General features: G+C 36.9%; 1 protein-coding gene and 1 long non-coding RNA gene across 2 annotated transcripts; one reads left to right on the top strand and one right to left on the bottom strand.

The window, feature by feature from the left end:
* The first annotated feature begins 5,079 nt into the window (after positions 1-5,079).
* On the top strand, positions 5,080-27,220 carry LOC116173309 (b(0,+)-type amino acid transporter 1-like). Its single transcript, XM_031490685.1, has 10 exons — positions 5,080-5,582; positions 21,158-21,367; positions 24,696-24,974; positions 25,023-25,148; positions 25,199-25,298; positions 26,107-26,151; positions 26,207-26,434; positions 26,485-26,731; positions 26,782-26,950; positions 27,002-27,220. The coding sequence occupies exons 1-10, from the start codon at positions 5,555-5,557 to the stop codon at positions 27,064-27,066; spliced, it is 1,497 nt and encodes a 498-aa protein (XP_031346545.1). The 5' UTR covers positions 5,080-5,554; the 3' UTR covers positions 27,067-27,220.
* Positions 21,068-21,526, bottom strand: LOC116173310. The gene is made up of 2 exons (XR_004145914.1): positions 21,454-21,526; positions 21,068-21,395 (listed from the first exon to the last, which is right to left on the bottom strand). It is a non-coding gene; the product is annotated as an uncharacterized LOC116173310 (long non-coding RNA).
* Positions 27,221-27,617: the final 397 nt, after the last annotated feature.

Raw genomic sequence — 27,617 nt, 5'->3', positions numbered from 1 at the left:
ACGCTGCATAAGCACGCCATTAAGCATATCTACCTACACCACGGTGACCTACACTTAATGTTTACGTGATCTGTGTGATTATGAATGCACTTCATTTCATTTTGTATTTGTAGATGTGCAAGTGTTAGTATTGTCAGCGAGTATTTGGTGACTTTCTTTATTTGTGCATCCTGTGAGAAACTGAGAATAAAGGGTAAGTACAGGGTGCGGCAAAGCCGACTAAGCAGTTTTGAGGAGCAATAAAAAACAATTCTTTATATTTAGAGACAATGTATTTAAATAATCTGAATTAGTAGTACATACCATTTTACATCCACTTATGTTTTAAAAATAATGTCGCTAAGATGGCGGCCGTTGGCATCAACACATTGTTGTAAGCGATGTCTGAAGTTCTCTGTAGCTCTTGCACAAATGTCTCGGGGTATGGCGTTCACTTCTTCAATAATCCTTTGTCTTAGCTCTGCTATGGTGTGGGGTCGTCTCTTGAACACCTTTTCTTTTAGATACCCCCAAAGAAAGTAATCACAGATGCTCAAATCTGGTGAGCGTGCAGGCCACCCGACATCACCCCTCAAAGAGACGAGACGTTCAGGAAAGATTTCTCTCAAAACATGAAGTGAAGCTCGAGCAGTGTGAGCTGTAGCCCCATCCTGTTGGAACCACAAGTCCCCCAATTCATGTTCTTCAACAATTTCATTCATCCTGGGTTGCAGGAAATTTTGCAACATTGCAACATAACGTGCGGAATTAACAGTCACGGTAACGCCTTCCTCCTCAAAAAAGTAGGGGCCTATCACGCCAAACTGAGATACGGCACACCACACCGTCACTTTGGAAGAATGAAGCGGTCTTTCATGAACAATTTGAGGGTTATTTTCAGACCAGTAGCGAAAATTTTGTTTATTTACATACCCGTTGAGGTGGAAATGAGCCTCGTCGCTACTGAAGAAAGCTGCATTTGGATGGATGGCTGCAAGCATTTGCTCACACAGATTGCGACGGCTGACATAGTCATCTGGGCGCAATTCTTGAGCAAACATTATTTTGTAGGGATGAAACTTCAAATCAAATTTCAGAATCCTCCTCAAACTGCGATCCGACATCCCCAATGCGATAGCATGTCTTCGAGCAGAACGTGTCGGCGAATTTTGAACAGCTGTTCTCACCTGTACAACATTTTCTGGCGTTCTGACGTTTTTGAATCGGCCATGTTTATTTCCTCTTAATGTGTTTCCAGTTTCCTCCAATCGCCGAACCCAAGATCGAATCGTGTTTGCATTTGGAACATTGTCATTGCGCGGAATGTTAAACTGTCGCCGGAAAGCGCGCTGTGTAGCGATCACAGATCGGTTGTTTTCGTAATAAGCCCGCACGGCAAAACCACGATGTACACCGGTCCAAACCATGTTGCCTACTAAATGGGGTCAACAACCAAACAAAGGAATACCGGTTGCAGCTGCCTACCCCCACCACACTCTGAGCGGTAATCGATCGATACTGCGTAGTCGGCTTTGCCGCACCCTGTACCTATTATTTAGGTATTATCTTATAAGATTAAGTTTTTTGGTTTGGTAATGCTTGCATAAACATTAAGATGTAGGCACGAAGTAGATTTTGTGCTAATAACCAGATATATCAATTTTCATAAGTTTTTTTTTAATCTTTGATATTGTTTAGTTACAGTTAAGAATAAATTCCAAGCTGTTGGGTCTTGTGAGTGGGACCTTGGCATCATGCTGCAGGGACGGGGGTCGCAAGGAAAGGGAAAAGTATAAATCATTAATTGTAACATCTTAGTTTTACATCATTTTCTTTCTTTACAGAATAAATTCGATATTCCGTTTTCCTACGCTTTTCAATTTACCTGTTATTTTATTATGTTGTACAGTTACATACGTAGAACCACTCTGGTTTAATATCCTCCAACAGTATTGATTCGGCCTTGTGAGAAAATATTGAATAAAGGTTAAATAGCTTTCAAATTCTATGTTGGTACAACAGAGATTACATTATTCGCCCAATATTTCCAGTCTATATTGTGGTAATATAGTTCAACAATATTGGCCCATGTTTACAAAGCATTTGCATCCTATATTGGTCCGATGTAGGCTGCAATATTTCCCCGATATTGTAACTATGAGATCGGGCCAATGTAGTATAACAGTATTGGTTTTATATTGTAAGTGACATTGAACCAATATTGTTAACTATATTGGCCCAATTTTTAAAAGCGTTCACATTCTATGTTGGCGCAATATAAAAATACAATATGAAGTCAATGTTGCGCCAGTTTATAGCCATTATTGCTTCCATATTGCGTGCTACTTGGGAACGGGCTTTGCTGCTAACATATGGAATGGTTGGACCTTGCCCGCGAAAGTTTTTGATGAGTTAGTCACACGCTTTCCGAAATTCCCACTGGAACGGGAACCAGGGGCGCCGGAAGAAAATGCGCTAGGGAGGGGCCCTTACATTTTTGGAATACAAAATGTTACCTAACTATTTTTAAATTAGCCACTCAATAGGATACGCAGCTAAATCATATATCCAATAAAAACCATGGTGTAATAGTGTAATAGCTACATATTAGACACAAAACAAAACAAGAACAAAAGTAACAAGTTACAGTAGTTCACTGAAAAAAAATTAAATTAAGAGCACTATATTATAAAATTTGCTGTAGTTAGCACAGACACCACCCGCACACCGGCGCATGCGCGTTCTACGTTCTTTTAGGTCTAACAATGTGTGTACCAAATTTGGTTCCAATCGGTTCAGCCGTTTAGCCGTTAATGAGAGTTTAACACACTTGCGCAATTCTCCCCGAAAGCTTTCAGCTCTTCCTTTTATATCTAAAAATATGTGTACCAAATTTGGTTACTATAAGAGTACAGACAGACCGACATCATCAAAATTTTGTTGGATTCGGATTTCTGGTGCGTTAAAACGTATATTTCCGTAAAAAAAGTGGGGGATCGTTTTTTACTCCAATGCAATACCTCCTTTACTAATGTGCGCGGTGCGGGTGATAAAAATTACAGTGCTTAAGGCAAATTCGAGGGCCAACATTAAACTGTTTCTGCATAATTTTTCTACTCAAAACTATAACAAATTACCAATCATATCGTTATTGATTACAATGTTGAATGTAGAGTAGGGTAAAACAATTTAATTATTTCGAACAAATAAAAATTCCTCTTACGAGAACGCGAAAAAGAAAAGAAAAAGGTGGCTGTGTTCTGGTTTTATTGTGAGCTTTCAACATTTTCTAAAATGGATTAAGTGATTTGTCAAATCCCACGGGGGGCCCCCTTGCCCTTTAGTAGCGGCGCCCATGACGGGAACAAGAAAAAACTCGAGTGTATGTTTCACAGGCGAAATTGCATTTAGAATGTAGGTTTCTTTGAAGGCGGCAAGGTGTACTCCGAAAGAAATTCCCACGGGAACGGGGAAAAACGGGAATGGAGCACGGGTAAAAACGGGATTTTCTTGTTTATTAATAAATTTTCTGCGTGAAGGGAGTTCATTTATTATTTCTGACGCCGAAATAATCATGCGTATGTGTGCATACAGTGATCATAGGGATTTACATGCATTGTTTGTCTACTTTTAAATGACAAAATCGCTTCTGAACGGCGCCTAATTTTATGCATCCAAAATAACTTTTAAAACAAATAAAGATATCTATCTGTCATATTAACTTAATTTGAATAATATATAATAATAAGCTTTGGCTTTACAGAAAATAAATCTCTTGCGTTCCTTAAACTCTTACCTGCACTATACGAATTGACAATATCAACTTTTTTGAATACATCGCACACGAATGTAAATAAGAATAGGTACGGAAAGCAATGCAACCATTTTTAAATTAATTAATCTGACAGCCAAGATCTTTATTTGTTTTTAAGAAGTTATTTTGACTGCATAACATTCGACGTCCTTTAGAAGAGATCTTGTCATTTAAAAGTAGGCAGTGGTTTTTATAGCTGGACACTGCTGTCAGCAGTTACGCAAGTTACGTGAGAAAACTTGCCAGTCTATTCCCGCCTTTAAGTCTACTTCTGAATAAAGAGCACTGTATATAAAATTTATATGTTACAATCGAACGTGTATGGGGGCAAGCTATTCAACAGAGAGGGAGAGAGAAGGAAATTACGAAACTTTGGATAGGACACATAGGAAATTATTATGTAAATTACAGTTGTAACTGGGAACTATACTAATTTACAGTTGTAACTGGGAATTAGTTTATAATTTACAGTTGTAATTGGGAATTATGCTAATTTACAGTTGTAACTGGGAATTATACTAATTTAGAGTTGTAATTGGGAATTACACTAATTTACAGTTGTAACTGGAAATTAAACGAAATTAAACTAATTTACCGTTGTAACTGCCAAGGATAATTCCCAGTTACAACTGTAAATTAGTGTAATTGCCAATTACAGCTGTAAATTATAAACTAATTCCCAGTTACAACTGTGTAAATTAGTATAATTCCCAGTTACAACTGTAAATTAGCATAATTCCCAGTTACAACTGTAAATTAGTGTAATTCCCAATTACAACTGTAAATTATAAACTAATTCCCAGTTACAACTGTAATTTACAAAATAATTTCCTATGTGTCCTATCCAGAGCTTCGTAGGAAATACACGTTGCGGGTTGTCTACATTTTCAATCGGCGCGGCTTTCCCGTGCCCGCATGTCCGCGACGGCTTGGGTTGACCTTTAAACGCGTCACTCTTCCAGTGCCTTGCATAGAGTAGAGTGCACCGGTAGAAACCCAACGGAAACCAATAAACCGATCAATTTATTTGCAAATTATTGGAAAACTCCACACAGAGTATTTGCGCTTGATATAATGAAAGTCTATATGGAAATATACCGGATGTTGATTAGAAAATAGAAATTCTTCCAGTGGCTGTTCTGATTGGGTGTTATGAATTATTTCGCTATTTTTTCTGCCCACTAGTCTAGTGGCGTTTAAATTGAATTATTCATTCAATTACATATTTCTACGCGAAGGCCTTGGTCGACCCATTTTTGATAACAAACACCTTTGTCAAATTTTCTCATTATTGTTGTAGCCTTAATCGATTAGGTATCACTTTGCATAAAAACCACTTACGCAATTTTGCCCTTAAAAAACTAGGGCAATTATGTATTTATCTACCAGACAAATATTTACGTTTGATGTTTGAGTGAAATCCGCCAGTATCCTTGGAATACGCAAAAAGTTTAAACTCCGTTGAAACGCGCGCGTTGCAGACGCAAGATTGCGCCGCCAGCGTTCGTTTTTAAATTATCACCTTATTCGTAAATCAACAATTTTTATCTGACACGAGATTAGTACAAAATAATTAATTTACCACAACCGTACAGTATCAGTTCGTGTGTTAGCTAACAGTATGAAAACATCGCTCGTTCTCGTATGACGATTACGTATTAGAAGCACAATAGTTTTTCGCGCAAAGTGCAGCTTGCACAAAAAGTTATGTTTGCACTTTGTGAACTGTGAAAAGTGTCGAGTTTTGTTAAGTGCACAAAAATGACTGTAAGTGAGAAGATGACTAAAGGTAAGAGCATACATTTTTTTCACCTGTAAGAGTAAGAATGGGCACTTAAAATCCTATCAGTAGTTACCAACAGTCCCCGATTTTTTCGAGAGCATAGTTTCGACAAGTTATTTCCAAATCTTGTCTTGAATTAAAAGTGTGTGCATTACGATATCTTTCAGGGTCAAAGAAGCAAACCCACGACATCCTTCTTAAAGAATACCCGAGAGAATACCGAAACGCAGTTCGCGGTGCTTATAATCTTGAATTATGAGTTAAGGAAAGCCCTTTTGTGCGAGAGATCGGTTCAAAAGAACAACTCATGCCCCATTTCTATTGATCGTTTAGTGCGTTTTGGATGTTAATTTCCAATCCAAACATCGCTCATTTAGCAGATGAGTCAATGACCGTGTGATTTATGTACAAAATCTGTATAATTGATTTGGTATATAAAGCAAACGAAATGAATGAAGACGCCCAAATTTCGAGCGGAGGCGATTTGCACAATGGCGTGGACATTGCCTTGATTAGTCGCAGAGGCTTGTTCCAGTTTTTCGCGTTGTTGTCAATTTCGCCGTGCAAATGAAGTTTATAGTTAAACCCCTGAAGAGCGGCAATTGAACTCGCGAAAAATTTACCGAAAGACACCTAAATTGACAAATGGATATCCAACGGAAGCAATTGTAACACGCGAGGTAAGTGTGGTGTCACACTATGCGTTTTTACCGCTCCCGCTAAAACGCTCCTGTTTGACGGGATGATAATATCACACGTTATTAAATGGTACCAGTCACATATATGCGTTTTCGCCGCACCAACCGGATGCAACCGCATCCTGCTGCCGCTGCGCAGGTTGACATGACAACCACAATGACATGAAACCACGTGTTGTTGTACGTTGGTTGTCATCAGTTGTCACACTGAGCGTTGCAACCGGGTGTTTTGTTAGGTTTACAATGTTTGATGTCGGTGTATTCATCGAGTGCGTGCATGCAAAAACTGCACTGTGGGAAAAACAATCTAAAGAGTATGTAGATAAAAACTGTAGGGAGAAATCATGGGTAGAAATTGAATTTTTGGACATTCGGTAATATACAAATAGTACATTATATATCAAGGTAGAGAAGTCCAGTATTAATTGCCTGAGCACCAAGATTACATCTCGAGGCGCTTGCGCCGAGGGGTGTAAGGTGCGAAGGCAATAATAGACTTCTCTACCGTGGTATATATACTATTTTTTTCACTACTAGCACTTGAAATCCTCTAAATTAACATATTATATTGATAAGAGAGTTAACGGTTGGACAGAATTTTTGTTTATTAATTTAACATGTCAATCAAGTACGTGGAAGTACAAGTCAAACAGGCCGTATTTTGTTCTGTCATTGAGATTTTTCAAAGAGTAATTTCGTTCGAATTTTTTTCAAAATGTGATAATTTTAGGTATGTAATTTCTCTGGAAATTGCGAATGGTGGCAATTATTCGTTTTAGAGAACTTGTCTAAACGTTCATTGAGCGAAATTTCGGGTTGTGTTTTCTAAAAGTGACAGCGTGACAGTTCTCATTATTGACTACTAGTTAATAATAAAAAATTATTAACCACTTTGAACAAATGCCGAGAAAGCCTACTTTACAAGTGGAAAAAAGGTTAATAATCATGTCATCAGACGCTAGTAGTGAAAAAAAATTTTTTCTTGTTCATTCGAATTTTTTCATAAAACTTCGCGAACCTATTATTAGATTCTCTTCCTGAATTAAAAGGATCAGTCCAATATTGACGATATATCTGCTTTCGCAATAGCCCCTCCGCCTCAAGCGCACAAACCATCTTTAACAATAATTGAGACATGACACTACTTAGACTGCCAAAATGCAAAAACGCATCTCGTTAAACCGGAATAGTGTGACAAGTAGATCTCATCCTGTCAAACCGCATCCGTTTTAGCGGGAGCGGTAAAAACGCATAGTGTGACACCACACTAACACATCAGTAAACGTGCAAATGCACGAACATTTTCTACTGACGCCCCTGGTTCTACATCCCCTATGGAGACTGCCTTAGAGCAAATTTCATGCTATGAATAACTAAACTTACTTGTTTGATGAGATATTCAGTACAAAAATGAAAATCTTTTACCTGAAACAGACACTTTCGAGGAGTCTTTACTCTATCAAAAAATAGGGACCTGATTGCTGATAACAATACCATACTATAGTTTTGGCCATTGTGATCAACGAGGTAATCAATGATCATAATCATAATGATGAAAACAAGTGTCCCTACTAGCAATGTAAGTGGCCACAAAATTGCAACAAGTTTTCTATAGATATATGTTTCCATTTCCTTACGAGATCTACTAAAATTTGTACTATGAGTTATTCAATGAGACCGTTATAGATAAAATATTTTCAATTTTATATCACTTCCGGACAAATGACTCACATCTCAAATGAACTGTGTCTGAAGAAAGTGGAGCGAAATGAAAATTATGCAGTCGTAACAATTGCTATTTTGTTAAAAATCTTTCTTAGGGCACTTTTTATGTAGAATCCATCGCGATTCGCAGTTTTTATACAGGGTGTGTCAGTGTTTGGTTTTTCCTATACGACTCTAAACTATTTTTTCGCATGGAGCACCAAGGAGCCCCCTATACATGGTGCTGTAGTTTCTAAGTGGACCATTAGAAGTATTTCAGGAACGGTTTGGAATTTCGATTCGGGGCCCATTGCCTTTTTTGAATAATCGATCAAAAGGAATCATTTAAAAATATTTTCAAAATGACCGTCTTTCCGGTTGTATCAGAACGGTACCGCAACTTTCTTATTTCCAGGCTTATTTCAAATAGCACTATCTTTTGTGATGCCATTTTCGAATTCCTCATAAAAAAATCAGTATGACTTTGTCAATATGATGCTATGTCTAACTGACATGGTTTGGAAATTATTTGACATTTTTGAAATTTTTTCACAGTTTCAGAGGTTCAGTAAATTAGCCATATCACTGTTGTCTCACAACTTAGCAAAATCTTTTTCACGAATGGAGAGCTAAAAATCCACGGTATTAAATGTTATTGGTCTGAATTTCAAATGTAATTCGAAAATAATACGAATAATCCTTCAAAGTTGGCAATCGGTTTTTGGTCAAAAACTCGAAACTTCCAAATGGAAACCATATCTTTACTATGCATCAATGGAAAGGGCATAAAAAACGGATAAAAAGTGTACTTGCAAAATTTTTCTAAAAAAAACTGTCCACTTTAGTAAAATTACTCAAGTACATTTTTTTTCCGTTTTTTTATGCTCTTTTCAATGATGCATAGTAAAGTAAAGATATGGTTTCCTTGCACTTGTAGGTATTCACAATCCTATACTCGATGGGGAAATCGCACTAGATATCAAGTGTACGCAATATATCCGAGATCTTCACAGATATCAAACGATGTCTGCGGATATCCACGACGGAGTTCGGTGAATATGTCAGGTCTCAATTTATATTTGTTACAACTTACAAGTAACCCAAAACACAAACTGCGACTACTGAGGAATCTAATCGTTTCATATAAAATCTTTTTGAAATAGATATGCTTCCTAGCATTATTCTTTTTGTATCTGTTTAAGTCTTAGGTAATTCCTTTAAACAGCCGTCATCATTTATTATTGATTTTATTGGACCGGTACGTATATGCCCCTTTTCGACACTTTTATCAACCCGTCTTCGTAATTCTACCCAAAAAAAGTAATAATAATAGAAGCGCGATGTGCTCTTTTTGGGTCATCCTTAAAATCGAGCTTAAAATGCTATATTAAGATTTCGAAATTTTTTGCTTTCTAGATACGAAGCAAAATTAAAAAATTGACAATTTCGGAATGACCATATATTTTCTTATATAAAAGAAATACAGAAAAATGTTTCTGTAAAGTAAAAAAGTTACAGGGATCTAACATCATTTTTTCTAATTGGAATAACTTATAGATCCTAATTTAATTTTAAAAAATAGCATATTAATTCTTTTCAAAAATTTAGCACACAACAAAGAAAAATTCTAAAAAATTTAAACAAAATTCAAAGAGGTTAAAAAAACTTAAAATGTATAAATCTTTTTTAGATCTTTTGAAGCACTAGAACGTCAGTATTGCTGAGTACTGAATAGTATTGACGATTAAGGTGTAGGTACACGTATTATAACCAGTCGATGGCCCTCGGTTTTATGAACTGCGAGCACTTATTTTAATTTCGGATTTACGTATTCCAACAATCATGCTTAATCCCCTTTTGTTCACTCACGGCGACGGCTGAATTTTTTGTAGCGAAAAATAACCCAGCGCGTTTAATTTTTTTGTCCTTGACCGAACACGAATCCAATTTATGCGATGAAAACACACAATGAAGTTTTAACGTCTGACCCGAATTAATAATTTATTTTCAAATGTACGGTTAAACTTTCCGTAATCACAATTTTAATTTGGAAAATGTTACGTTCACTTTGAGCAAACAAAACAAAATTATAGTTAGATAAGCAAACGGTAAGCTCTAGCAAAGTAGAGATGGATCTGCCTGAATAATAGGGTTCGCGTACACTAACCAAAACAACGCAAAACAGAATATAGTGACGGTAAACTGGATAGGCGCCAGTTAGTCTTTAGTAAACTTCAAAAGAGAAAAGAGAATACTTGCCGAAAGGGGGAAACAAGGTAGACTCAGTCATCCTTGTTCTGGTCTTGATAAGCTAAAGAAATAAAATAATTGACAGGGTAGCATAAACAATAATAGTCAGAATCGAGGGTAATCTAAATGATCTCAAAATATTACAAATAGGGCATAGCAGTGTAATATCTAGATCAGAAATGTCAACATTTAAATTTAACTCATGCTTAAAAAAGGGTCCAACTTATAAGGGAAAATTATCATAAACAGCCTTTCGCAGAAAATAACGGAGACAAAGTGTTAAATGGCTATTTCAACAAATGCAGTAATTACAATATTCGATTGTTGTTTCGAAAACTAATATGTAATCAAACGTTACATCAAGGAGTCGTTGAAAATAAAAATACGAGTAAAAATATTACCTTTGAACTACAGGTCGGAACGTTCTTTTGAGCTCAGAAGGGCGCTTTTCTGCCTTATCTGTAACAGATAACAACACAAGCAAACAAACAAGAGGAATAGTAAATAGCACGGCACTTACATAATGCGATAGCAATGTCTAACGTTTGACACTAATCAGGTACTCGTATACTATAACTAAAATAATCCAGAAGTAAGAAGCTTAAAAATCATTATTAAAAGTCGAAAACTTGTAAATATATCCGCAGTACCTAAGCGTCAGAGATGTTTCGAAAGTATAAATCACAAGGGAAAAACATCAAAATTTCATACCGTTTTTAAAGAGGCATGACGAAAGTCGAAGAAAAATGTCGTGTATCTTCTTTGCAAATTGATGGATTTTTGTCATGGGAATGCATATACAGAAAGAAAAGAAAATCACGGAAACATTCACACTAAATGGGTTTACAAATGAAATACCTATTTCGGTTAAATGAGTAACATTACTTAAATGAAATATAAATTCGAAATTTTGCAAAATTAACTGGTCACACTAATGACCAAACGCGAATTGATTAATTTTAACTTTCTGTGGGGATCACGCACTGGTCTCTCTGCGTTCCTAACCACGAATCCTCAATTTTTTCCCAAAACTAATCCCCTCTATTCCTTATTAATTAAAGAACACCTACAAAATGGTTTCTTATTAACCAAGACGGCCATTCTTAATCGTTAATTAGTTTGCGTAATTGCCGCCCTATACGAATCATAGCCGTATGTTACGTCGCAGTTCCACGATGCTGAAATGACCTCATTCCACCGAATGCTCGCTTATTTATTCTTACAATTCCACTACCAAACCTCGCAACTCTTCACTCTGCTACGTTACAAGATACTTTCTCACCTTCAAAATTGTTTCATAAGTTTTTTTCGGTACGTCTCTTGTGTGCAACTGTTCTTGAGCTCGCGAAGTTTGCTTCAGCTGAAGCAGAAGATTCTTTCCAGAAAGCTAGGAGTAAAAGTATCCTGCCCTTATTCAGACGAAATATAAAGAACAAAACTATCAGAATCTCTAGTGACAGCAGGGCTGCCCTGGAGGCACTGTAAAATTGCCTCATGTTTGATTCGAAGTATACCTGAAAAATCAAAAGAGAGAAAGAATTGTCAGACAGAAAATCGGCAAAATTCGAAGAGATGAAAGTATGATGACTCGAAGTATCGCAAAGGACCTGATGATGATCTCGAAAAGTATACAACAAGGGGAGTACTATTTGGCCCTTTTTGCAGACGGCAATCTCGGAGAAACGGCTTGTATTCGCGAAGAAGGAAATCTTGTTTCATTACGACCTGAAACAATGCACCAATGCGTTCGTGCCTGTTCCCAAGACAAAAAGTTTATCTGGGTGGAGCTCGAAGAAAACCGGACGGAGATCTTGGGGATAAAGAAATGCAAAGATTACAACGACAGTTGGATTTGGTATTAGGATCTACGTAGGGTAGGATGCATTGCAACGGTTATGGCGACTTTACTTAAAAAAGTACATAATAATTTTCAGTTCAACGATAACCCTTTGCATCATAGTGTGACGCAAACGATTAGATTCTCACCACTATCTCACACGCTGCCTACTATCTCCTATAGTAAAATATTTGTATTGGGACAACTATTTACTTTATGATGTTATCTAGAAACTATTTACTAACACTTATGTACATAGGTATCGTACTTAGACCCAACTCTGTACACACCTGGACAAGCACCCAAAACCAATATCCAGAAACCATTGTCATGTTGAACTTATGATGATTTCAGTCCAGGCAACAAAAAAATGATAACTTTATCAAGCGTATTACTATTTCAAATGAACTTTGAGTGTTTCCATCGAGCCATTGTTTATAGAATTATCTATCAGCGTTTCCGCGACTAAAACAACTCATTCTATGCTCCCTACGCAAACACATCAAAACATCAAGTTGTAGAGAATTACGAGCGAGATTAATTCAAAAATTAATTGGATCTGTGCAGTAGGTAGTTGACTTCACAGCGCTTTACGTAATTATATAACTTGATTTTGGTACTCGTATCTCGATGGATGCTTCAAAACCAATCTTGAAACCTGGACATTAAAACTTGTTCCAAATTTCAAAAAAGAATTCTTTCTTTGCAAAAATTAGAGCATTGGAGAGCGGATGCAGAACAAGCATGTGTAATTTTTATTTTCATAGCAACCGGAATGGAATTCTACTATCTGTAGCAAGAAGGCGAAAACACATGATCATATCAAGATTGAGTAGCTAAACGATTTACTTAATTGAAGATAAAGATACTTACGTAAGATATTGCCATGCCCTCAAGATATCAAATTTAGCGTGAAGATAACAACCTGTCGGAAATGGAGAATTACATAAGTATTGCATCTTCAATCTAGTACCGAGGAAGATAATACAACTTTCGTAAATTCATTGAATTCCCATTTTGAAGCAAAATACAGACGCCAAGAAGTGCGTGAGATTTTTATTGGCAGCCCCTCGCATAACACTTTGGGAACACGGTCCTGGATTTTCTCCTTCTCAAGATCCGTTATCCATTCATTTCTGAGGGGTGTTGGTACCAATAAGCCAGGCCAGGTCTGTTGACGATTTATGCTTGTCTTCACGTAAATTGCTTTTCCAGAAATATAACGTCAGTGGGCTTGGTTGAGTGCCCGTTAAAGTAGTTCTCTATTATCTAATCATCTAATTGAACCTCGCTCTATGTTAACGCATCTTATTTTTAATGATTTTTTTAATCTCCCCTCTTTTTAGTCTTCAATTTTTGAATCCTCAACATTCATTGGTTAATTTCGTACAGAAAAATTTTACAAAATCAAAAAGGTCATACCGGCAGTAAAATACCTTAATTACACGATTATGCTAGACGATTGTACTAAAAAAAGTGTAATCTTTAACAGTATTTGATGTTTTTATTTTTAAATTTTTAATGCTTTGTTTTGAGTGTTCAATTGTTTTTGAATTAAATCAGTTACATATTCATACAGTTGTTGAATCTTCAGAATTCATTATTTAACCTTCTTTTTTGAAGTTACCTATGAATTTTGTATTTTTGGGTCTTATTAGAGTCTTTAACCATTTATTTATAAATGTTCACTTCTCCTTCTTTTAATCTACAGTTATCTTTGAATTCCCAAGTCTTATTATTCCAGTTTCAGTAATTATTTTTCAGTCTCTTTATTCCTCATTTTTTTATAATCTTTATTTAGCATTCGGTAGTTGTTTTTGTATCCACAATATTCATTGTTCGATCTTGGTTTTAAAATCTTCCAATCATTATTTTCGAGTCTTTATTTTTTATTTATAAATATTCACTTAGTCTTCAGTTATTTTTTAATTTTCTTTATCACTTTATCATTTGTAATCTTTAGTTTGCAGATTTTCCTCTTTATTTTTTAGTTTTCACTGTGTCGAATCCTCCGTTGTTACTTTTCAATCCTCAATCTTCATCGTTCAAGCTTCATTTTTGAAATTGATTGCGGAGTCTTCAATTTTACATTTTTAGCCAGAATTTTGCTTTTTATTCATTCTTTTTCAATTCTCTGTTCTAAGTTGTCAGTTGTTACTTTTAAATCCTCCACCTTTATTTTTTTAGTCTTACATTTTTCAATTCTTATATTTTTTAATTCTCTCTTCAATTTTTTTAACTTTTAACAGTATTTTGATCTTTACTTTTTATTATTCAATTCACTGTTTTCAGCCGTTTTTATTTTTAAATCCTCTACTTTCATAGATCCAACCTTCATCTCCATTTTTAATTTTTTTAATCAGTATTTTGGTCTTTATTTCTCATTCTCTGTTTTGAGTCATAAACACAATCTTCAGCCTTCGATTTGTCAATTCTTATTTTTGAATTGAATTTTCATTGTTCAACCTCCATTTTTGAATTTTTCAGTAAAGTTCAGTAAGTTAAGATATAACTCTTGAATTTTTTATTAGTCTTTTTTGTTTTGACTCTTCCAGTGTTACTTTTAAAACCTCATACTTCATTATTTAATTTTCATTTTAGTCCTATTTTTGAATCCTCAATCTTTATTGTTCTATCTCCGATACTTTGAGGGAATGTAACCAATATGACAGCAGAATCTTCACTGTCACTGACTCACTGCACGAAAGAATGGAAAAAAATTGACTGCACGCAATACCAAATTAGAGAAGGGTTAGCAACGACCTCTGGCGGCGAAGTAAAAAACTAAAGTAAAAAAACTACTACAAGAATAACTTACATCTTTAAACGGGTTTACAAAGGAAATACCTAGATGGTATAAGAATATTGAATAATTACAGTAAGAATCAACGGTTATTTAAATGGAATTTAAATTTGGTAACATTTTCTATCTTCTGAGTTTAGTTTTCAGTTGTTATATGTATTTGAATCCTCAACCTGTATTGTTTAATCTTTTTTCCTTAATTTGTACACTTTTCGTTCTTTGTCGTCAGTTATTATTTTTGAATCTTCAACCTTCATTGTTCAGTCTTCCTTTTTGAATGATTGCATAATTTTTTTTGAGTCTTTACCCTTTATTTTTAAATGGTTACTTCTCTTTCTTTAGTCTTCAGTTATTTTGAATTTTTTAGAGCAATTTGGGTGTCTGGCTCCTCATTTTTATATTCCTTGTGTGTTTTTGGTGTCTTTGTATTTGATCCTCTGTTTTGAGTTTTGAGTTTTTAGTTTTGAATCTTCAATATTCATTGTTTAAGGGGAACCTTTTAATTTTTTTAAATTTTGCAGTGTGTATTTTGGATCCTCTTTGTTGTATTTTTTATTTTGAATTGTTTAGTAATTATTTCTGAGTTTAATCCTTTATTTTTGAATTTTTTGTTTTGTTTCTTTAGCATTCCTTTGCTATTTTCGATTGTCAATCTACAGTGTTCTGTCTGCAGTTTTTTTTTTTGAATTTTCAAAAATAATTTTGGACATTGGAAGGTCCCGAAGCGCTGTGTGATCGATATCGGAATTTGGCTCTATTTTAAAGTGGGATTTTTGAAACATTTTTACAAAACCAAAATGTAACACCGAAAATCTTAGGTACTTTGAAAATGCTGGTTTTGTCCTCATACTACCCAATTTTCTTGACACAGTTGATGATGTTACATCTTATACTTTGATTGAATTCACATTTTTTTAAAAAAGTACCCCGAAACGTGCCATTAGTTAAGTTAATCCAGCACCGTATAAGACTTTTGATCGAATTTTAAAAAATCACTATTATAAGGTTTGTCCGACCTTCTGTAGACTTCCACCGCGTAAGCACGTAAAATATTGAAATGTGTTTTTTTGGATTGCAATATTGCATTCCTCGTTACTTCCGTAACCGCAAGTTTCTAGGACATTAAAAAAACTGAAATATCTCTTACCGCCAGCAACTCGTAGATACTGCAAAATTTTGTAGTATAATTGCAATTAGAAATCGATCGTTTTATGTTAGGTACTCTATACACCAAAGCCCAATACGCAGACACCCAATTCTTGTATTTCCACACCGTGGCATCCGTGCGTTTATCGGTATGTTATATGTTTGCGGCGACGTAAATGTTATCTATTGTCACATTATATAACTGTAGGTAGATAGTATGATTCATACTGTCATTTTCTAAAATTGGGAACGCGAGCATGAACGTAAATTGGAAATGAAGTGATTGTATAGACCACAAAATACTTTACCTTGGATGTCTCTATTGTTAGTACATTCACAGTTATTTATGTCATCACGAGTGTCATCATATCAAGAAACATTTTGTTGTTCCATTGGAAAATGTACAAAACCCCACGTACTTGGTGTATGGTGTAGTGGAAATGTGTCCCAAAAGGCCATAGCTATGTGCGTTAGGTTTTCCTTTACTAGAGGCATCTTTGGTAAAAATTTCAATGAAATACATATCTCCATAAATAAGAAAGTTGCAATTGCGCAGGCTGCTCATGCGCACATTTGATTTTTACTACATGCGATATGTTTGTCTTTACTCGAAGTATCTGTGGTTAAAATTTGCCCTTTCCCGGCAGAAGATCTGCTTGGAATCAGTAGAACTCGATTGTGGAAAAAATTATGGAGTCATCAAACCATCAACCGAAAATCAATATTAATGAACAGCCCGGATAGTTTCTTGGAGAAGGCAGTACCCTCGAAACAATACGGTGAGACGTGGATAAAGTGAGGGACGGATTCGAAGGTATAGCAAGATCAAAATGTTCAAAGTAAAACTGTTGTGGGAGAATGGTCTGCAAGTATTAAAGTGCCGCCAGGAAGTGGTGGAAGGCGTATAATTACCCACATAAGGAATTCTGCAGGTGTTCCTAGGGCTTTTTTTTAATTAAAAAATGTATTAATATAAAACCCATTCGCACGCCTATGTACATTAAAAACTTGTAACTAAAACCATTAAGACCGAATATGTTTCGTCTAGGCACAGATATACGTTTACGTACATCTGAAACTGTCATACCACTATTACTATCACAGCAGAAGTTCTAAACTCATTTCTCCACTGCATGAAAAATAGATCTATCGAAATATGAATGTCTTATAATTCCCTCAAACACACTGTACTATAACAATACTCAGTACACACACTCGCACTACTTTGCACTCGACGTTTTCTCAGCATTTATTGGCGAGTCCGTGGTATTATTTATCCTGCACTTTGTTATTGTTATTATTCAGGTCGTACTTAATAGTTACCTACTTGAACAAAAATTAATTTTCCTATCAGATTTTTTATGGTTTATTCAATACAATTATTGTTACAAATCAACAATTTTACGACGCAGGTAATTACGTTGTACGGGTATGGTATCACCACATACGACATTTTAATAAACTATAAAAATTATTGAGGTGTAAAGTATTGTGTCCCTGATATTCTGTATAATAGCATTGATAACATTTGACCTTCTGTAAAAACCAACGAATGCAAAAAAAATTACTGTGGCTACCACAGATACCACCCGCTCATCTACGTTTGCGCGATTCTGTCCAAAACCTATTCAGGTTTTACGTCTCAGAATTTGGTTGCAAACAGTTCAGCCGTTTAACGGGAGGACTGTACAGACCAGTGCCGTTTTTAAGTTTTTCGGGGCCCTGGGCCATTCGTTCGTGGAGGCCCCCCTTACCTACCCTCAATAAAAACGGCACAATGTTTGCATTTTGTGACGAAAATGCCCGGACTTTTATTTTATTGAACTGTAAAGTCAATGTCTTTTATTACTTATTAGGACTTTTTAACTTTCTGAATGGTAACCTTATACAGGGTGGTGACTTGCGTAACGCATAGGGATTTCAATGTAAAATTCATAACATGCAATTATTGCCTCCCCAAATTATTTTAGAGCAAAAATGTATTAAAGTTTTTTGTAGACAAAATTTTTTGTATCGTCTTAGTTTTCAATTTTTTACATATAAAGACGGAAATTGGAAAAATAAAACCCGCATCTTTTTCAATAATCTGCGATGCCATGGAATTTTCTAAAACAAAAAGATATCCAGTTATCAATTAATAGCAGCAGTTCGAAATGGATTTTATGATCGACTTTTTGATAGAATTCCATTTGTTTTATGCAGACATTCCATGGCATGACAAATATTGGTGTAGTTTTTGTATTATAAAATTCCATGGCATCACAGATTATTGAAAAAGATGGGGGTTTTACTTTTCCAATTTTCCGTCTTTATTATGCAAAAAATGGAAAACTAATACGGTTGATTGACGTAAAAAATTATAATTTCTACAAAAAACCTTAATACATTTTTGCTCTAAAATAATTTGGGGAGCCAATAATCGCATGTTATGAATTTTACATTGAAATCCCTATGATGTGCTACGCAAGTCACCACCCTGTATACACGATCTGCAGGATTTTAGAATTTGCGGTATCCCTTACTCTATGCATTAATTTTGTTTAAATCTGCATTTACTTTAAGGCGGCAGATTTTGCACTAAAATTTTTTCATTCACACAAACTTTTGGGGGCCCCTCAGGACTTCGGGGCCCTGGGCCCGGGCCCAGGTGGCCCATGCCTAAAAACGGCACTGGTACAGACCGAAAGACAGACAGGCATAATCGAGATTTTGTTCAGTTCGGATTCCCGGTGCACAACTTACATGATTTGCTTCGGAGCTTGGCGAAAAATGTCGTGTTCCGCGAATTTTCGCGTTTACGTTGCGTAGTTTTACCGCGAAGGTCTGGCTACGAACTCAACACGCGATCGAAAAATGCAGCGCTGGATCTGCATAGATTCTCTACGAAGGTTTGAGTAAGAATGCCGCTCCCCCACCAAACTTTTCATAATCAATTCGCCGATCTGAAAAATAGAAACGACCTCCCTCAGAGAATCCGGCTTCGGCCGCGTTTTGGTACCCTTCTCATGCTCCGACGCGACGGTTTTTAGAACCGCCAACACTATAGCGTTTTGACTCTTATCTGCTCGTTTGCTATCTTTATAAGTTCTGTTCTCTTTCCTTTTGAAATGCCACTGATTTCTCCGTGAAAACGTACAAAACTGTTGCCGTTGCAATTTGCCTATATTTCTCGTACTTAATCGGCTTTTGAAGAAAAAAAATCGATTTTGGTTTTTCGTCGATATCATGAAGGCCACGGACTATCACAAACAAAACAAAAAAAATCTGAAAAAAATTGAAAATTTTCCTTCTTCAATGTTACGCATTTTGCGTTACTCAAGGAAGAGATAAAACGTTCGTAAAAAAGCTATTTCTTTATGTGACTTCATTAGTGAATAGTGAACACGCATTTCGTTCGAGTTTACCACAGTCCACAACAGTTAACATTGTTGCTTATTATTTTGCTATTATTGCGGGAGAAACACTAGCTGACTAGCGTAATAATACAAACCTCGCACCCAACTATGAATGGCCGGATTCCCTAAGTTTTGAAAAACGCTCACTCGTACCCAAGCTTACTATCGGAAAGGTAGAACACAAGCTAATAACAAACTTTAGTGAACTGGAAAAACAAAAGAGAGTTTATTGAATAAATTATTGATCAAAAGTGTAAGATTAATCAAAAAGCCAAGAGTTCCTACAAATTTAGACAGAATGCATTTAAAACTCATCGGACAAAAGAACCGAGTCGAAGAAAATACCGAATCATTGCTCACAGAGGGTAAATATAGGTGAAAAATCTGGACCAATATCTACAATATACCAAAATTAACAAGCTGAGGAAGTAACGCTTGAATTTTAATAATTTAAATCTAATTAATTTAATACGAAATTTGATATGCTCAAAACTAGCCAGCTCAAACTCAAATAGATTTAAAAGCAACTCCACTCATTTCCCATTCATGAAAAACGACATTCCGAAGTCTCATAAATAAAGTACATGAAATATTTTGTTAATTAGCGGAACCTTCTGCAGTCCAGAAGGTATTTGAAGGTCCTGGATACGGTAACCTTACATGGAAGTTGTTTTCAAGATGAATGTCTGTAAGTAATTGTAACACTCCAACATTTACCTCTGCACGCACGAAACAGTTAGCGACATTAAAAAAGGGCAGATTCATACACAACGAATTGAAATCGCTAATCAAACTAAATGAGTTTAAATGTATCTCCAGCGGTGTCTGTAGATACGCCAACGGTACTTATCGTTTGAAATCAGACAGCTCAGAATGGACGAAAATACCATAGTGGAACTTCCAAGAGAAAAGCTAAAACAAAATGTTGAACAGCGAATAAATAAATTGGCTAAAATTGATCAGTTCCTGACGCCTTCACAGGCAATTCCTATAGCCAGCCCTAACCATCAAGTTCAGAGTCGGGTAACGTCAGAAGATCGATATGAGTGGGCCACACCATCCATCCTGCTTCTTACTATTTGCCAATTCGAGGACTGACGATTTTCTCAATACCCTGTCACAATTCTTTCCTGGATAAACTTTGTGCCATGGCCTTCTTTTTGTTCAAGTTTCAAAGCACAGATTTGTCCTGCTAGCATACCATTTGTTCCCATAGCTACGTAGATCTACCACTTTGGCTTTGTGAGCACCTTTCCGGTTTGGTATCCGCGAAACCTAAACGCAATTAAGAATTATAGTTAAATTTTTAATTATGAAAGTAACAACGAACTTAAGGGCTCATAATTCATTTACAACGCTTTAATTAAACTTTCTGTATTGGAAAATTGAATAATTAAAGCAAGTTGGCTAATTAAACTTGAACAATTATCAAGGTTGTATTTCTTAGAAATCAACAAGAACCACTATGGCACTATCATGTGGAAGTACTGACGTTTCTACAATTATTGCAATCTTGAAAACGTTCGCTTTTCCTTACATTTTCCATGTTTCAGCATGGTAACAATATCGGTTATCGAAATCAAGGTTACGAAAAGCTTGCGGTAAATCGCACGCTTTATAAGATTGTTATTTTATCGAGCGATATGCAAATAACGCGATAACATTTATGCAATTTATTATAATCAAAAATTTGCCAACGATCCCATTTTAAAAATTACATGGAGGATTTTATTATTTTTTGGTTTCAGGTGACCAAAATGGTCCCACGGAGAATGGAAACGGTGCCAAGGCGGTCCAACTCAAGAGAGAGATGGGACTCTTCTCCGCTGTCAACATGATTTTGGGAGTTATAATCGGATCGGGAATTTTTGTATCGTCCGCATCAGCTCTAAACCATGCCGGTTCGGTTGGAATGTGCATAATCGTATGGATTGTGTGCGGAATAATATCTCTACTGGGTAGGTAATCGAAATATACGAAATCGACCTGTTATTGCAACACAAAAAATAAGTACCTACCGCAATGCACGCTGACACAGTTATACCGGTCGATTGGAAAAATACATCAATTCGATTGTAGGTCGCCTTCAAAAACAAGACTTACTTGCATCATAGATTCTGTAATAAATTAATTGATATGATCTTTGCTACCTTGCTCTTCAAATTCTAAGAAAAAAATACGAAATTACCTACTTTTATTTTTACCTCGGGCACTACCTATAAATACTAAATGTAATGGCAACCAGGTATTTCCCAGGTGTTATTGTCAACAAATTAAATTGTTTAATATTCATAAAGTGTGATTATTAGTATCCAACACATGTAAAAAATAATTTATCCTGCATTAACTACTCGTTTTCAATGCTCTTTTAACATTCGGGCAAATTCAAAAACATCATATCTCTACTACACACTGGAAATAACACTCAAAATTTGCTACGAAGTTAATTAGCATAGCAACTCTTTATGTGATCTTTCCCAGCATAGTTGCATTAGCATAGAGCGCGCATTATTATTTATTATCAGGTCTCCGCACCGCGATCTTATGGTCTATTGCACCCTCTAGCATTAGCCTTGGCTTATCTCGCTGACCAGAGATGATTCTCTAGTATTTTTCGTGTTCCCATGAGATTCTTTTCCTGGTAAGTGGTATGCGTGAGGTTTATGGATATTATTGTCATCTACTTACCTAGTGAGATTATATACGACGCCCGTTGGAGGCCGATATAACGAGGGAATGGGCTCTCTCCATCGCAACAAAAGGGAGTTCCGCTGCTACGGTGGAGCCCTCTCACTTACCTGGCACAACCGGAGTACTCACTTTCGTCAATGTGGCGTGCGACACTCCCGCGTGAGCTTGAAAGTTCTGCGGCTGGAGTGCCCGATAGGATACCTCATCAATTTCAAGTGTCTACCAGGTTCCTCCCTGCGGGAGAATTTCCTCCATACCCTTGTCTTGAAACCAGGATTTTGCTCGCCTCTGGAGGCGCTTTAAGGATGGTGTTGGCCTCATCCAGGGACCAGTATAACATAGTCATCACTTGGTTACCCTAGGGCCTGTACCTGTGAATTTTCAGAGACACACATCCAATGCCACTCCCTGTAAAAGACACGCCTACAACTCGTCAACTACTGCATTCCATGCAGCCACAATGTAGTACCTCGACAGAGGCTCAGTGATATCCGCCTCCGGGTGCGACACCAGAACAATGGTCACCCTGAGCCCCGCCGAGCGACTTTCCCTCAGATTCGTGGCACACCCGCAACTTTAGGTACCTCAGAACCTCTAGGTTTCTTCTCGAACTACCCTGAGCCAGACACTGGAGTGCCGGAGCCAACGACCCAGACACATCCTTAGGATTTGGCGCAGGGCCCGCTTAACCCGAAGTTTTGCCCTCGAATCTGTATTCCTGGCTATCGGTTTATGTGCCCCAGTCCGATTCTTCTTGCGAATAGCCGGCCATTACCAGGTCTTCGAATAAGGCGCTGTGTTGGAGCCGTCCCCTCCTTCTAGAAGCCTGCCTTGTTACCGGACCGCTTTGGAGAGTCCGGCTTGTTGATCCCCCTGAGGAGGAGCCCAGAAAAACTTTCTCTTCTTTCTCGCTTTCCAAGTAACTGCCTTCGAAGGAAAATCGCCAAGTTTTTCCTTCGGTATTCTCTATGACTTTGAAGATGATCCTAGGACAGTTCAAATGTGGACGATGCGTACAGACCTCCTCTACTTTGTCCCAGGACGTGAGGTCCATAAGAATAACTAACCATTGCTCTGTATGTCCCGTCTTTCGGTCTATTGTTCTGCACTCTTCGGGGGCAACGCCCGGATTTCGCTTAATCCGGACACACCTCCCTGAATCAAAATCATTGCTCTTAGAGGAGGAACCGAATCTGCATCCTTTCGCTTTTCCCTGTAGCAGCTCGACGCAACATTTTACCGTAGCCTGGTTGGAGTAGTGAAGCGGACGTGTTTGAGTATATTAATTCTGTTGAGGATCAAAGACTTAATGCGCGAGTGATTGTATCCTCTTCGGCAAGCCTACCCTTCGGGATTTAATGCATAAACTCCATCCCATCCGTATGGGACTTTTCTAGTCATTTCATATTAGATGCTTATTTCATGGTAAATACGTAAAACAAGTAAAAAGGTTTTCTCCCTAAGGCGAGTAACTTCAGCGAATTTTCCATAAATTGATCAATACTTCCCCAAAGGCCATACCTATGTGCGCTATGTTTTTCATTACTAGAGGCATATATGGTTAAAATTTTAAAGAAATATCTTCATAAATAAGGAAGTTGACATTTACTGCGCAGTTGATATTGCGCGTCCTGCGCATGCGCTTATTAATCCGATATTTACAATATGCAATACGTTTGCTTTTACTATAAGCATCTTTGGTTAAAATTTCAAAGAAATATCCCCATAAATAAGAAAGTTGGCATTGCGCAGTATGCGCATACGCACATCTGATTTTTACTATATGCGATATATTTGCCTTTACTACAAGTATCTGTGATTAAAATTTCAACAAAATATATTAATAAATAAAAAGGTTAACATTGCGCAGCGTGCGCCTGCGCATGCGCAGTTCAATCGTCAAGATTTTCCTTGACTCAGGTGCCAGAGCGATACGCTACCGAATGCAAAAAGAACGAACTAAATATCTTGAAAACTGTAGGAGTAGTTAAGGCCTCGGACAGACGGACGGACAGAGAAAGTGGCTGCAATAGCGCACTCAACTTCATTGGAAAATGCCCTAAAAATTTCATGGTTTCAAAATATCATATTTTTTAATATAGTTTTAAAATCCTCTTGCAAATATTAATTTACTGTTTAGCATGTTTCGGTCTTTTTACATCTTTCTTAAGTCTCATTTTAGGATATCCTCAGAAATTTCTTAGAATTTCTGGAAACTTTAGAGTTTTCATTAGAATCTTTGAAATTGTCATAGAACTTTCTTACAACCTTTGAATATAGATATATTTTATAATCAAAGGTCATAAATAAATAAATGAATAAACAAAGTTTTTAGTAAGAATATTACCGTTGCTTCATTGGGAACCAAGCGCCTTGCAAGATATACCTAAGTATTAAACTAAAAATACAGGGAGTAATGTTGGTTGCCTACCATCTTTTTACCTTCATTCCGTAGATTGACAAATTAATTTTCTTTCGAAATAGTTCCGCGGTTGCCAGTTCTTATAAATTTTTACATCGCTGCCGGCTGTATATGCAGGGTGAATATGAATGCACCCTGGTATGTAAGCTAATTTTGAAAAATTTATTTTTTAGGCGCCCTGACATTCGCAGAGTTGGGCACGGTTGTACCAAGATCGGGTGCCGAGTACGCGTTCTATATGGACTCCTTTGGTCCGCTGCATCCATTTTGGGGCAAACTACCCGCGTTCCTGTGCTCATGGGTCTACGTAATTGCGTTACGACCCGCCGAAGTGGCTGTGATAACGTTAACGTTCGCCGAGTACGCCTGCCAGCCGCTGTTCGATTATCTTGGAATGTTTCAAAAGTCTGACAAAGATAATGTGGCAAAACTCATATCTATTGTAGTATTAGGTGAGACAAATTGAAGTCGCTTTTTTGTAGTAACTTGGCGTGTTTCAGGTATTATTACGTTTATTAACGTAACCAGTGTGAAATTGTATGTAAAAATACAGAATATTTTTAGTTCCTTTAAGGTGATTGCATGTATTGTTGTCATATTGGGCGGTGTTTACCAATGGTGTATAGGTACGAACAACTTTCCTTTTCCATTTCCCTTTAACTCTTATTTTTTTTAGGAAATTTTGATAATCTTAATACTGGTTTTGAAGGTACCAAGTATTCTGCCAAAGACATAGCTTTAGCATTTTACAGTGGACTATGGGCCTATGACGGATGGTAATGTATTTGTGCCTTACATCTGCATGAACCAGTACGAATTTTTTTTTTATAGAGCAACTACTATGATCACGTGGTTTGCACTCTTTTATGATCACTCCTTATAAATATCAAATGCAGGAGATGTGTGTTGCCTATTATAGGGTTAATGCTCTTGTATTCGTATAAGTTTAAGAATGGTACAGACAACACACAATACAGATGTACTAAGTTTTATTTCTTGCAGAGTCTTTGAACACTAAAATATTTATAGTAGTCAAAAGAATCCTTTGATATCTACAAAAATACAAAAAAATTTCATTCATCCGTCTGAAGGTTTTAAATATCAGGACTAAGAGCACGTACTAAAGTGTTTTTTGTTTAGTAATTGGCTTCAAGAAATAGAGTGGACGAAGTGAAAAAATTGTGATTCGTTCTATATACTGCTGTGCGAACCACCTGGTCTCCAAGTATATGGCCCATGCAAAATACTGAAATGTCACCCTAAACTTTAGGGGAAACACGTAAAAAAATAAGTGAGACTCACTCCACTATTCGTCACTAAAAATGATTTCAAAAGGCGACAAAAACTAGATTTACAAACAACATTTAATTGCATTGCATTTATTTTCACAAGAATATTTAAATCACAAACTCGGCTTGCCCAAATTACACAAGACTCTACATTTATTGGGATCGTAAACACATATGACAAAATTTTAAAACGAGAAAGGGTATGGTCTTTAAAATGATGTGTGACTAGATATGATGGAGGGGTTGTCCAAAATCATTTCCATTGAACCGTATTCATATGGCTTTTTTCTTACAGGAATGCCGTTACAACCGTGACTGAGGAATTGAAAGATCCCGAAAAGTATAATTTCACAACCCATTACAAATCGAAAAATTCAAAATGACACATTTTTCAGAAACATCCTCCGGAGCATCTGCATCAGCGTACCGATAGTCACGTTCCTGTACGTCTTCGTCAACGTCGCCTACATGACCGCCTTGAGTGTACCGGAAATGGTAGATGCGCCGGCGGTGGCCGTCGCTTTCGGCGAGAAGGCTTTGGGTCCGGTGCAGTTCCTCATACCTGTAGGTGTAGCTTGCGCAACTTTCGGCTGTGCCTTGAGTATTCAATTTAGCGTTACCAGGTACGAGTGACACAGTCACGTGGGTGCGCCAAATCTATTGTCTCCCGTAGAATATGTTTTGTTTCAGGCCAAGACGGCCACATGATAGAGTGCTTGTCGTACGTCCACTACAAGCGGCTAACGCCGGTACCTGCCGTAGTCATGCAGGGTATCCTGTCGTTTTTGTATATAATTGTGGGAAACATCAACGAGCTGATTGAGTTTGCCAGTTTCTTAATTTGGGTCGGATACGGAACCGCCATGTTTTCACTTCTAATATTGAGGAAAACGCAGCCAAACGCTCCTCGACCTTACAGAGTAATTATTAATTATTTTGTTAGGTATGTTTTACATGAAATTCTTCTTAGGTACCAATCTGGATAGTTATCTTCATCATGTTAGTGGCGGTATTTCTGGCTGTGATACCCATGGTCACAGATCCAAGCGTTAAGTATCTCTTCGCAATCGGTTTTATGTTGTTGGGTGCATTCGTCTATTACGGATTTGTCTACAGAAAGAATCGCCCAAGGATAATGGGTGCGACCATTCCCTGAAGAGAAGCAAGTATTAATATTTATATTCTTCCAGATAAAATTACCTATGCCGTGCAAGTTTTATTCGAAGTCGTGCCGGTAGACTCGCACGAAGATTAAGTGCCTCGAAAACTACTTATGAATTTCTCCAACGGTGCAAAAAGACTGGAAATGTCCTTGTGAACCGAAGTGTACATTAAATTAATGTGTTCATTACCAGCTGCCTCTAGTCATTGTGATTAAAAGACTCTTGATAATAAATTTTTGTAACTTATTGAATTTTCTAAGTAGATTAATGCGTAAAGGTTCCTTCATATTATATATTAATAAATATTATATATTACTAAGTTATTAAAATGTATAATTTTGATTATCTTTTGTACATTCTTCCCCTACAACTACTTATCAGACTTTTTACACCCCCACTTGTCATGCTTGAAGGTCGCCTTCGGTCGAAGCCCCGGGCATTTAACCTACAGATCTTGCTGTCATTTTCAAAAATTTCTAGGCTTCTCTAAAGCCCCCCCCCCCCATGGGCGTACGCAGGGAGGGGCAAGGGGGGGGGCAGCAGCCCTTCCCTGGCCTGGCCACAGGTTACGTTTTATGTTTGTTAAAAAATATCTGTAAGAATTTTCTTTGTTGGCTTCTAATTCAAAACCTTTTCTTTTGAG

The sequence above is a fragment of the Photinus pyralis genome, unplaced genomic scaffold, assembly GCF_008802855.1.
Source record: "Photinus pyralis isolate 1611_PpyrPB1 unplaced genomic scaffold, Ppyr1.3 Ppyr1.4_LG6, whole genome shotgun sequence".
Lineage (NCBI taxonomy): Eukaryota > Metazoa > Arthropoda > Insecta > Coleoptera > Lampyridae > Photinus > Photinus pyralis.
This window is presented reverse-complemented; position numbering and strand designations above follow the sequence as displayed.

Coding starts and splice junctions, on each gene's coding strand:
- LOC116173309 (XM_031490685.1), top strand. CDS start 5,555: ATGACTGTAAGTGAGAAGATGACTAAAG. Junction 25,299..26,106: donor CTATGGGCCTATGACGGATG/GTAATGTATTTG, acceptor TTTTTCTTACAG/GAATGCCGTTACAACCGTGA. Junction 26,951..27,001: donor GAATCGCCCAAGGATAATGG/GTGCGACCATTC, acceptor ATATTCTTCCAG/ATAAAATTACCTATGCCGTG.